The 14,038-nt window shown below is 23.2% G+C and overlaps 1 protein-coding gene across 1 annotated transcript; it reads left to right on the top strand.

Annotated features, from left to right (window-relative positions):
* Positions 1-7,797: 7,797 nt before the first annotated feature.
* On the top strand, positions 7,798-9,139 carry LOC145838667 (uncharacterized). Its single transcript, XM_082946292.1, has 2 exons — positions 7,798-8,462; positions 8,671-9,139. Exons 1-2 carry the CDS (start codon positions 7,849-7,851, stop codon positions 9,080-9,082), a joined length of 1,026 nt encoding a protein of 341 aa, XP_082802418.1. The 5' UTR covers positions 7,798-7,848; the 3' UTR covers positions 9,083-9,139.
* Positions 9,140-14,038: the final 4,899 nt, after the last annotated feature.

Consider the following 14,038-nt stretch of genomic DNA (forward strand, 5'->3'; position numbering starts at 1 on the left):
AAGTTTTTGTTGCTTTCAATACACCGATATATAAAATTAAAAACAAGTTTAAAACTTTAATTAGTTTTTTAACTACAACTATTTTGTTTATGATATGTTGAATAAAAGTTTGAATAATAAAATACTTAAAAGAAATTATATTACTTGTTAACTTTACTTAAAATGTTTAGTCTTGTTAGTTTAAACTTTATTTAAAAATATTTTATACTCATTTCACTGCTACCTAAAAACGGAAAATGTTTTATCATTAAGAATAAAGTTTGAATGTTTTTATTACTTAAATGTACTTTCATTATTAAAACCTTTTTTTAAGTAAAAAATAAAAATAAATAAAAATAATTTAAAAGTAAACACTAGACTAAAAAAAAATCTAAATAATGATTGTCTTTCTTTTATTTGTTAAAAAAAGTGGTAGTTAAATTGTAATAAAAAGAAACTTGAGTTTTGTTTTACATTTTTATAGTTTACATTAGCAGTACTTTAAAAAAAAAAGTTTTAATTGCTTTATTTTATGTTCTTAGTTTAATTTAACTGAAGTCCTTACAGCTAAATTGGCTAATTAAAATTTTTTATATACTTGGTACTTTTCGATTTGCTACAGCATCACAACTTTTAACTTTGTTTTGAAGTTAAGTTTTAGATATTTTAATGCTTAAACAGACTAACTAAAAGTTTGATTTTCGAAATGTATTATATAATGTATAGTTTTTATATTAACTTTTGAAAAATGCTATAAACTACTGTTTGTATTGTTTTATATTTTTTAACACAAATTAATTACGAAAAACTTAAAGTAAGCATTAAATGTTTGTTATATTTTATTTTCATACTTCATATAAACAAAACAATGTTTCACTCTTACATTAAAATATAAAAGGTGATCATCGATTAATATTATAACTAATATCCTTTAATCTCCTTAAGTTTAGAACTTTCAGTTGTTTAATTTAAAGCAAATTACAATATTAAATGTTTGTTTTAATAATTAATAAAAGCAAGTTGTTGACTAAAGTAAAAAAAAATAAATAAAATAAAAACTTTGTTAGTTTTTACAAAAATAGTAATAGATTTAAGATTCATTTTAGTTGTAAAATATTAAAGTAATTGTTCATTTTTATAAAAAAGTAGTCAAGTTGTATAGCACCTACAACTAAATATTAACATTAATAAGTTTTGTGAAACTTCGGCTGGTAAAAATAAACATAACAGTTAGATTTTGTTTAGATTAACTTTGTAGCAAACCTTACCTCCTATGCTAGCTAAAGCTGTTTAACATTTGCAGTTTAAAGTTCTCAGAAAGTTTTATTAAACCTAAAACTGTAGTTTAAAAGTTAGGAAAACAATGTTTTTTTTTTAATCAGTAGAATATAAATATAATTACTATTATATAATAAAAAATATTAACTGCATGTTAAAGTTAATACAGAATAAAATATTTTTCAAAATAATCCTTAGAACTTTAGTTTATGTTTTGCTAGAAGTAAAAAAAAAAATAAATAAAAAAGATAATTAAAAATAGATTAATCTACCGTTTAAAATCAATCGAATGCTATTCTTAAATAAACTTTTAAGAATATTGTTTCAATAATAACCAAAAATTATCACAATAAAGTAGATAGTATTAAACTTTTATATATATGTTTATATTTGATGGAGTTTTCATAAAATAACTTGAGATAAACTATTTAAAGTTATAATAGAGAGTCTCTTATAATGTGATTAAAGTATAAATAAAGCTAAAGTTAATGCTTTTTTTTTTAAGTTTTTTATCTACGTGATTGTTTAACAAAGAGTTGTAAAATATTAAGTATCTTAAGAGATTTTCAGACAATTATAACTAAATGAAAATTTCTTGATTTGAAATTAACTTTGTAGAAACAGTTACCTTTTTTAAATTTGTTCGTTATATTCTGAAATTTTAGTTTTACGTTTTAGTAGCAATACAATGCTATAGCAGTTGGGTCATTAACCGCGTATACAAAACTGTATTTAGGCAGACGCTTTATCTTTTATGCTACTGCAAAACTATGACAAAAGTTATTAGTTTCTTATACATTTTATACACTTTTGAATTTTTTTTTCTTGTGTTTATGATACATATTTTATTAAGTATTAATTTGGCATACTAACAAAAATATATTGTTAACGATATGACTCAACTTCTAAAACAGTTAACTTGTTTCAAAATATTTTAAAATAACTTATTGATGCTTGTAATACAATATTTTTTCATAAATTATAATTTATTTTAAAACTCGTTATTCATGTATCGTAAGATAAAAATTATCTGTAAGACTAGTTTTATTTATAAAGAATATCAGATAGCTTACAAGTAAAATTTTGTTTTATTTCACTTTTGGTGTACATTAAATAAATGATCACAGAAGGTAAAAGTTGTTTTAGTTTTCTTAAAATAGTAGGTTTCACCGCAAGGCTATACAAAATACTTAGTATGGTAATTTATAAAAAAATTGTAAATCTATTAAATACTTTAAAGTAAAGATGAAAAAATACATAAGCAAATAAAATGAAGTAGTAAAGTTTATTTTTAATTATAATCATATTTTTATAAGTACTTTTGTAGAACCTCATACTGAAAAAAGTTTAAAATAAATTAAGGGCATGAAATTGATAAAAGATTGAATGGTAACAGTTGAAAATTAAAAAATTAAAAAATATACGTTGGATGTTGACAAAATACAAAAAAGTTAGCAGTCTTGTAGTAGTTATCAAATAGTTATCAAATGTATTTAAAAATATATAATATAATTTACGTTTTGCAAACTTTATATTGTTAAAAACTATTTTATCTTATCAAAAAATATTTAAAACTTTTTATAATTATTAAAAAACAATGAAAAGAGGGGTTTGGTAAAATGGAAAGGGAAGCTATATAAAGTTTTTTTTTTAAATCCTTGTAACATTTTATAAAAGTTTATTGATACAAAAAAAGAAATAACTTGGTTTTTAGTTTTAATGTGGCTACTGAAGAAAACGTAAAGCTGAATTATTTTCTTCCTATGAATACTGTATCTTTTTAAGTTAGGATACTTAAATTATAACTTGCTGTTTGCTTTATTATTTTACTAAAGAAAAACATTACTACTAAAAATTTAATAAAAATTAAGTCAAATACTGTGAAAATTTTAGTTTTTTAAATAAAGATAACTTCTACTTAAAACAAAACAAAAAAAAATTAAAGTTTTTTTTATTTTCAAAAGTATTAATAAGATTTAAGTTTATATCATACTATACAACTATAAAGATTTATTTAACTTTTGAGCAACTAAGCATAATTCCTCTTATTGGGGTGTACGACTCGATATCTGAAAGGTTCCTTTGTACACCAAGTTCTTAGACCAAACATTTGAGCGCTTTTTTTATCGTTCAATAAACATTATTGATATTATAAAAGTTCTATATATTCTAACTGGTGCTTACTTTGATTGCTAGTAATAGTTATTTATCAACATTGAAATTAGAATAAATATTTGTATGTGTGTTTAATTTAATACTTATATGTTAAAAAAAGTCTTATAATCTATTTTCATTTAAACATATACCTAACCAGAAAATTTAAGAAAGTTGTTGAAACATGTAGAATATGTCGGTTTGTTTGAATATTTAAGTGCTCAACAATAAAACTGTGTTTATGTTACGATTGTGCTATCTATGAAAACATTTTCAACTTCTAAAAACAAAATTAAAGTTTAGGTTATAGAACTTAATCTCCGTAAAACTTTTGAGAAACCCAAAACTTACGTTATTTCTATGAATTATCTGCAGTTTACTACCGTAATTTAGTTTTTGGTTTAAAAAAACATAGTTATAATAGTAAAAAATTTTATAGAAATAATTTTTTTAGAAAATATAGATTTGTCAAATGTAGCGCAAAGAACGTTTTGGTTATTATGATTAGTCATAATCTAGCTAGAAAATTTAAATGTTTATTCTTATTAAAACAAAAGTTACTCTAGTCTAAATCTTAAATTTTAACATAAAGAATCAGGCAATCATTTAAACTTTTATTTATGTCATAAAAAGTATAAAAATTAAAATAACCAGCCTAATCTTTTTACTTTTGTTTTAATAGAAAAGCTAATGTACTGACTTGAACTTACATTTTAGTAAGAAAAAAAAAAATTGTTGATTAAAGCTACTTACAATATAAATTAAAATTGCAAAATATTATATTTAATTCAAATTAAAGAATAACGTAGTAATAGCTTTAAGGTTAAAAAAATTTAACTAAGTTTTTCGTAAAAATATTTTTGATGATTTTAGAAACATTTCACCTTTTTTAAGATGCTGAACTTTACAAATAAATATTAATTTTTTGAGAAAATAAAAATATTACTAAGTTTAGAAAAGTTTAATTGTTAAAGTAAAGTAGTTAAATTTTTTTATATCTTTTAAAGTATTGTACTTGCAAAATTTTGTTTTATATAATTTTAGTACATATCTGAAGCTTATGCTATCTAAGTAAAATCAGTAACTTGTGCTTTACCTTCAAAATTGTCATTTTAGAGATCAATAAAAAAACACAATAAACTCTTAAGAATCTAGTAGACTATAATACTATGTACAGTACATATTTTAAATTTTGATTACGAGCAAACTATTTCTGCATAATAAAAAAACTTATATAAAGTGTACAATTATATGTAAAAGTGTAAGCTTTAATGGTATGAGTTTTTATGAAATATAAAATAAACACTAAGACTTATAAAAGAAAACCCATTCTGAATAAAAAATTTCCTAATAAAACATATTTTAACTTATAAACCTTTATTGTTTGCAATAGAACTTTAATTAAAGTAGTTATAAACTAATTATAGTTTATATTATATATGAAACAAAAAGCGGCTTATTTAAGTCTTTTTTTATCGATTCTTTACTTAAATTATCAAACATATATAAACAAATTAACTTTGATGTACTCTAACTAAACATTACTTGTTAATTTTGAAATATAAATTAGCACTAGAGGTTATTTTGTAAAATCTTCATTGTAATTTTTTTATTGTGGTTACAATACATTTTAGATTAACTTGAAAAATATATTTACATTATCGTCAAAAACCAAGTGTTTATTATCTGATCAAAAAGAAAACTTTTTTTTATATATTCTAAAGGTTAAAGTTTGAAGAAAAAAATGTGCAGTTTACACAACTTATTATTACATTTGTAAAATAAACAAAAAATCTTTTTTTGAATAATATGCTGACTGATTTTGCTAATATAATAAGTACTTTAGCAGTATCAAGGTTTCTAAAAGCGTCGATAAAGTTTTAATTAACAATAAGATTAAGTTGTATACTTTGAAAAGTAACTTTAAAATGTTTCTAACTTACGCATAAAAACTTTTTTTAAAACTGTTCTTTGTATTTTTTCGATAACATTTCAAATTTGTTTAACATATGTCCTAACAAATAAGTCCTGGAAATGAAATTAAATTGTATCCGTTGTCATTACTGAAAAGTTGTTTTCGTACACCAATTCTTTGTACTAAAACTATTAAGCGCCTTAAATACAAGAATTTTAATTTTTTTAAACAATAATATTATTTTAAATTGATTTTAAAACTAGATAATATTTATAAACGAAAGAAAAGTGTATACATTTGTACTTTACAATAAGATGCACATGTAAAATCAAAACAAAATGTTTGAATAAATTGATATTGTTATACTATTTAAGTTAGTTAAAAATTTAAACAATTTATATAGTATTGAATTGAAATGGAGGTTGAACTATTTAAATATAATTCAAATTAAAATAAACTGATTTCATTAGTATAAATTAAATTTGGTATCTTGGACTACGCTTTGCGGTAAAAGTTTTAAATATTAAAGAGTCGAAACATTTGTGAATATTTATTTGAGTTAGTTCCTAAAACATTACTGATTATTATTGGAATTAAAGTAGTGTAAGAACTTCTAAGGCAAAGTATCTAAAGTATGTGTTATGCTAAATATGTAAATTTATGCTTTACGTTTAAAGTTTGCAGTCTAATAACATAATATAAACTAAAAACCTTCTTTTCTGAAAAATATTAATCTTATACAAAACTGATTTTTAAAATGTGAATTTTTTTAGTAGGTCTTTTTTCTTACTTATTTTCATTAGCTGCTTTCGAAAAAAAGCGAGTATTACGTTGTGATAAATCATATCACGATAGTGGTAGAATTAAGTTGAAATTTTAACTTTTAGTTTAAATTAACATATTCATAGATCATCTGATTAAAAACATTTCATAAGTATGACTATATTTTTGTTTTATATCAATATTTATAAGTTTAGCTTCAGTTTTTGAACTTAACAAGCAAAAAAAAATATTTTATGTTTTGGCTCGTTTAAAAAACAAAATAGATTCAGAAAATTTTAGCTGGTATTTGTATAAATGTTTTGTATTTCATTTAAAATTTTAAAAACTATATTTCATAGCAATTAATAGGTGTACTAATAATATCATAATACAGTAAAAGATTCATATTAATACTGTTTTTAGTAAAAAAATATTTATCAGAGTGTACAGATTTCGCTTAATTAATCTTAAGAGCTAAGCTTATTTACTTTTTAACTTCTAGCAATTTTTTTTTGATAAATGATAATTCACAGAAAATGTATGTAGTGCTTAAAAATTTGTAAGTATATTTAAACTAGAAAGCTTAAAAAGCAGGTAAATTAGATTTAGACGAGCTTTGATTTTAGTAGACAGTATCGCTTAAAACTTTATACTTTTTTATTGAAAAACATTGTTTAAGTTTTAGTGAAATTAGTACAAACATAAGTAACGCCTTAAAACATTAAGCAAAAAGGATAAAATCAATTTAAGTTAATCATTTGACTAGTATCTTCTATGAAAAGTTTACTAAGAAAATTTTTCAGGACTAAAACATTTATATTACGTCCAAAAACTAATAAAACAGCAATGTTATTATATACATATTAACTGCCAAGTAAAGTGTTTTATTGTTTAAAGACTACTGTTGCTGTGATTGGCATTAGATTTTAAATAAACATATAAAAATTAGCATAGTTGTCTTACATAGAAACACATTTGTTATTAAACAAATGTTTCCTAATAAATAAAAACTGTTTCTAAGATTTTGAATTTTTTAAAAAGTGATAATTGTGTCTGGCGAATATAAAAACGTGACGATATTAGTTAAAATTTAAACTTCGGATAAAGTTAGGGTTTATTTTACTTAAAATCCTTTTTTTTTACTGCAAATTAAAGATGTGGTAAGTGTTGTTGTTATTTAGATAAATAAATTAAAGTTTTTTGATGTTATTGCTTAGTATGAAAATTATATTTTTTCGTCAATCTCATAACGTAAATCCTTTATAAAACTTTCAAACCTAAAAAATAAAAATTAAAAAAATAAGCTTTTCATAATTAGATCATTTAAACTAAAATTTAGACTAAATCAAGACAGATGTCCTTAAAAACAATATAAATTTTTGTATAACGTAGGTGGTTGAAAAGTTTTGTCTTTGTAACTTAATTTGACTATGTTAAATAATACACAAATTATAGACAATTTTTTTTTTAAGAAACAGCTTTAATGTCTTGTAACGTTAACAATAATACGGACTACAGAAAGAGTTTTTAAAACAATATTAACAAACGTTGGTATATTTATATACATTTCAAAGGTTTATATAAAATTATTTTATTCTAAGATGGTTTCTGGAAATGTTTGTACAGTTTTGCAAAAAAAGTTCTGGATATCAAAAGATTCACTTGATGCAAGAGAATCAATCAAAGATTGCAAGAACAAAAAAGGAGCTTTAGCAGAGTTCATAGAACCTGATTTACTAAAACAGTTTGTAAAACATTGTATGCAACCAAGAAATATCGAATGCGACGATTATCCAAATATGGATCAATACAGATTCAATTTAAAACCGTGTATTAAAAACAACAAGGTAGTTAAAGACTATGCTTACATAAAGAACAAATGCGTTCAACAAAAGTTTAGATCATTTAAAGTAAAAGATTCTGTTAATGTGAGCAACTTGTGTGAATTTGTCTTTTATGCAAATGACTACACAAAGTGCGAAAATGTTCAAATTCGACCAACAAAGTGTCATGTAAAGAGAAATTACATCTGTCAAATACCTGATTCTTACGAAGGAAGCTCACACTACAGTTCCACTACCACAACGTATAATAACACCGACCCTTTTGTTAAAAATTATCAAGCATTTAGCACTAAAGCGATAGTAGGAGTTACATTTATTGTTTTTGTCTTTGTGCTGTTGTTATTTCTCATAGTACTTATACGAAGAAAGAGACTGCACAAAAATTGCAACACATCGTTCTCAAATACTTTTAGTTCGATGTTTTTCTTTAAAAGAAAACTTAAAATAAAGAGTAATAACCCAAAAAGTTCAAAATTCACAAATTCAAAGAACGCCATATCCTCAATTTCTATTGAAGAAACTTATATGAAGTAAATCATTATTTTTTAATTTATTTAAAGTTACATACTTTAAAACAGAACTATAAAAGTATTTTAATAAGTTAACAAAATTAAAGTAAAACACTACTTAAACTAAATTTACTTTACTATTCTGCTAAAGATATCCTTTAGCTAAAATTAAGTTTCTTGTATTATACTGTAAGTTTGTTAGTTTTATTAACTTTAAAAAAATTTTCAGTATAACCCCATCGCTATCGCCTCAAAATAAAAGCACAAACCGGAAATATAATAACCAAACATCTTCAATAACTAAAAGTTCTCAAAACAATGAAAACACATTTCAAGTTTATGAAGTTATGGCCAATAATGATCACTTTAACGAGCTTGAAAATCAAGACGAAATATATTCAGTTCCACCAACTAGCTATGGAGATGTTGCGTATTTTAATTCATACGAGTTGTCAAGTGAAAATAAAGATTCAACAAATATTGGCGGGCAACATATACCGACCATTGAAATACATCAGTGTGAAACTCGAGAGATTTTGTCTTCGGAAGTGCACAATGATGAGGCGATTGTCTACGCTGACATTCGTGATGAACAAGAAATATCACATCTGTATTCGATAGTACGCAAAAATAAAAAATGATTGTTTTCGGCAGAGTTGCTTTGACTAAATAATTTTGCTTTCTAAGTTGTTATAAAGTGTTCTACTATTTTAATCACCAAGTCAGTTAAAATTTCTATACGGAAGTAGTTTTTGTCATTTTAAAAGTCTGTTTTAGAACTACTTTATAAAAGTTATATCAAAGTTAACATCTAGTTTCAAAAATAAATACAACTTTTTTTTTTAATTTTCTAATTCCTTTTGTAATAAAAGTTTTAAATTTAAAATAATGCTATTTTTCCCCCACTACGTTTATCAACGAAAATACTTTATAAACTTAAAGAAAATTTAGCTAGTTTTAAATAGTTACGTATTATTTCATGTGAAAAATAATCATTAAAGTCTATCAGTATTTTATATATTTAGACTAAACATTTTTTGTGCATCTATGATGTAAAAGTTTTTGTTTAGCTTTTGGTTTAAAACACTTTTTTTGAAGTGTTGTTTAAAGTTTGTCAAAAAGATAACTAGGTTGATATAATAATTTAAATTTTCAAATAATAGTATAAACTTAATACACTGATATTTATTTGACTTACTAAGTTGTGGACAAAATAAAACAAAAAACTCAACGAAAATGATCAACAAAATTTATACAAATCAAACAAATTAAAACTTATGCGGTGTACGTCTCGATAACTGAAAGTTTTTTTTCGTACACTAAGTCCTTAAACCAAACTTTTTGAGCGTTTTTTTTCTATCGTTCAATAAAAAATATACATGCTAACCTTATCTTTTGATTTTTTTAAACAGCAATTTTTGTTCATTAAGTAAAAAAAAGTTTTTAAATAATTTAAACTTAATCGATTTCTTTAATCAAAACTTTATTTTTTATATTACTTTTACTCAATGTTAATTTTTTATATTGTTCCAAATAAACTAATTAATTATAAATAATTTTTTATTGTCGACTTCAAATTATTTTAAAACTCTTGTTATAGCATTATTTAAGCAATACTTTTTTTAGTTTTCTAAATTAAAAAACATTTATGCCAGTAATAATTATAACCTTCTTTAATAACTATAAATAATAATAGATATTAAACCTTTTACCACTCATAATTTGTTTTCAGTATAGTTCCTTTGGTTTTTTTTTTTTAATTGACTTTGTTCTTAATAAATTTAAATGTTATAAACAAATAAACTATAGTCTGCACTGCGGCAGTATTAACGCACATGTTAAAAGTGCAAAAGGTTTGTCAATTCATAAAACCTTAATATTTACTTAATTTATATAAATCAAACTATAACTAAACTTAAATTTATTTCATGTTCTATATATTTTCAAACTCACAAACAGTTCTAATAGAAAAGAGTAATTAAGTTCAAATAATTTATTGCAAGACCTTAGACATTTTATAAAACTAAAAAACTTGAGATTTATTATTATTGTTAATTTATCTAAAAATGTAAAATACACTTTCTAACAACAAGAAGCGACTGTTACAACAATGATAACAGTATCAATACGTCAATCAAATCTATTGAAATATTTTTATATAAAAATTATTTTAGAAAAAGTATTTTATTTGATAAAAAAAATATTTAAAAAAAATAACATGTAAAAAAGATATACTTTAAAACAATTTAAAATGTAGTTATGTATTAAAGGGATCAATAAGTTTATAAGCCATGTTCTCGGTGGATTTTTAGTCAAACTTAAATATTTAACAGTTTATATTATTTCAAACACTGTTTACTTATAAAAAATATGTATGTACACAAAGGAAAAGATATCATTTCAGCAAAGGTCTAAAAAGATCTAAAATTTTAGAGACAATATAAATTTAAGGTTTTAATTAAATCGTACTACAAGTAAAATTACATTTTAAAAGCTTAAGTTATAACCCGAGTAAATCTAACAAACTTTTATATAAAACTTAAAATTATTGAAACAGCACCAACAACAAATGAAACTGCCAGGGCGAGCCTTGTCTTACTTCTTTTGTAACAGATCAGATATCTCGGTATTATTATTTTCGAATCCGCAACAAACTCGTCGTTTACGCTACACTCAGGAAGGTCAGTATTTCTGTACCTCCTTCCCAAGCGGTCTGTCTCGTAATCTTCATCGGCAGTTTTCGAGCACAGTTTGTACATGTATTTGGTAAACACGTTTTTTACCGGAGTACTGACAACTGTGTCAAAGTTTGTGTACGAAACCGTTTCAAGCTTGTCTGATTCAAGAACCTCGTTGACGAAAATAAACTTTTGTTTTTTGCAGTCGAATAAAGGTGATGCGGAGTAATGAGAGGCCACAGCTGAATGCTCTGTCATGTAAACACCCTGTCCGAATTTACCCTTTTGAGAATTTTCAAACCCGTTTTGTAATATTCCATTCACACCCTCCTTGCTTGTGCCGTGAAACAACATCAAGTTGTTGCTCTTCTCTTCAATGTTTACTGCAGTACCTTGTTCAATGACTTTGTATAAATTGAAAGTTTCAAAGTAATGAACTATTGGTGATGAAGTTGCTAAAAAGAACTTCATAACAGTCTTGAACTCATTTGTTGAGGAGTTTAATTTTTGGATGTCATACTTCCAATCAATTTTAAAATCCATATTTAGAAATATCTGGCTTCAAATTTTACGTGTTGACTAGATATTTTTATAAAATTTAATATTAAAATTAGTTAAGTATCTTGGGCGGTTCTAGGATTTTTTTAAAGTGAGTAGCAAATAATTCACTTTACAAATTTATAAGTAGTATATAAAACTTTTTATTAATAGTTTAAAGTATAATTTTGTAATAGTAATGGCTACAACTTGTACTGAACCAATGACAATAAAACCCATCAAAACACTCAGTTAAAACTTTCATTATATAAAAAGTATTGTTCATGTAGAAAAAGAATATTAAATTAACTTATCATGCTAAAATAGATATGGTAAACTGCTAAATAAAACCCAATTTATAAAAGCTAAATTTAGAACAAATAAAATATTGTAGCAATTATTCCACAAGTAAGTTATTGTATACAAGGTCAATAACATTGATTTTAATGTATTTAAAGTCAAGTTGCGCTTGCAATATCTAATTAAAAAACAGTGCACTATCTTAAAAAATAATATATAAATACTTTATTTTAAACTAATAATGTTATAAAAACTAGTGCATTATCTTAGCAAGTTTACTACCATGATCTATTATTTATGACATATTAAATAGTTTATAACTTTAAACTAGTTCAAGCTGTTTTTAAATTGTTTACAAAATATTGTGCACTTTTCATTTTGATTTTTAAATTTGTTACTTCAAAATTAACTATTAAAGAATAGTAATTGATATTTACTTTTACAGGTGAAAATGTTGATATTAAAGTTATTATCTAAATCTATGTTTAGTTAACAATTAATGGGCTAATGTTCTATTTTATATGTATTGAAAATATTTAATTTCAATTTTAATTTATTTGAAAAAAGTTTGGGAAATCTTGTCTTAAAGAAAAAAAGCTACTCTGAGTGATAGCCTGAGTTTATAAGAAAAAGTTGAATAAAGAATAAATATTAGTCAAAAACAGAAAAGAAATCATAATTCAACTAGCTCAAAAGTAAAAAAAAAACATATAAAAAACCACTAATATATAATAGAAAAACGGGTATAATAAAATCGCAATACTTAATAAATAAAAGTATGGGGTTAAAAAAAATAACTGAAATTTATAAAAGATATCCATAGTAGCCTGAGTTTTAAAGAATAAAGTTTAGACAAGCCTGAATCAGACAGGTTTTTCAAAATATTACAAACCTTTGATTTATGCTGGTTTTTTTTAAACAAGTTTTAATTATCCTGAGTAACCTGAGTATTTTGCAACCACTAGCTTTACTTAAAATGTTAAAACAACAATAGTGTGTACTTTTTACTTTAAAGAAGACAATCAAAGTTCTCAACTTAAATATAAGGAGAATGATCAATTAAATATTCTATTTGATTAAGAGTTTATCCAACTGATGATTTGTTTGACTAACTTATTTAATTAAAATTTTGTTTACAAGCAAATTGAAGGTATTTAATCAATATACTACAGATTTAGTGAAGAAAGTTTTTAAACTTACAGTTTTTATGCTTTTAACTAGTATAAAATTACAGCTTTGTACTAAAAGAATTATTTTCAACAGAGTGCTACTTTTTTCAACAAAAACCTAGTCTATATGAGCATAAAGTAACATGAGTTGTATAAACGTTCCTGAGTCAGCCTGGGTTTGTTGATAAATTTTAAAAATATTTTAAGAGACAAAACCTGAGCAAACTTATTATTAATCAAGCATAAATACTTAAAATTTTAAAATAATAGTAGTGTGTACTTTTTTACTTTAAAGATGACAATCAAAGTTCTCAACTTTAATATAAGAAAAATGATATATTAAATATTCTATTTGAATAAGAGTTTATTCAACTGATGATCTCGTTTGACTAGTTTCAAGCGAGTAAAACATTGTGTTGTTAATAAATTTAAAAATTTAAAAAAACAATATAATGAATTTATAAAAGCAAATAGATTTTATAAAAATTTCAAATTCAAAAAAACTAGCCTAAAACTAAAAAAAATATATATACAAAGTAGCCTGTGTTTTTAAAAGTTTTTAAACTAGCCTGAGTTGGCCTGAGTTTTTCAAAATTTGGAAAAATTTGAATAATCCTGAGCTTAACTGAATAAACTAAGTTCTTCAAAATAAACTTAGTTTCCGAGCATATTTAAAGTATTAATTTGATATAAAGTTATATTAATCGTAAAGTTTCATTTTATTACTATTATTACTGAGTTTTAACAAAACATTTATTACAAGTGAACAGTATGTAGCTTAACAATAGTAACAAAGAGATTCAACATTTAACACAAAACACATATTTATCAATAGAAAAAAAACGTTATTAAAACTAGTCTGAACTGAACTTTCGAAAAGCTTAAAACTATTTCAAGGGGTAGATTGATAACT

The sequence above is a fragment of the Thalia democratica genome, chromosome 6, assembly GCF_965202585.1.
Source record: "Thalia democratica chromosome 6, ktThaDemo2.hap1.1, whole genome shotgun sequence".
In the NCBI taxonomy this organism is placed as follows: Eukaryota; Metazoa; Chordata; class Thaliacea; order Salpida; family Salpidae; genus Thalia; species Thalia democratica.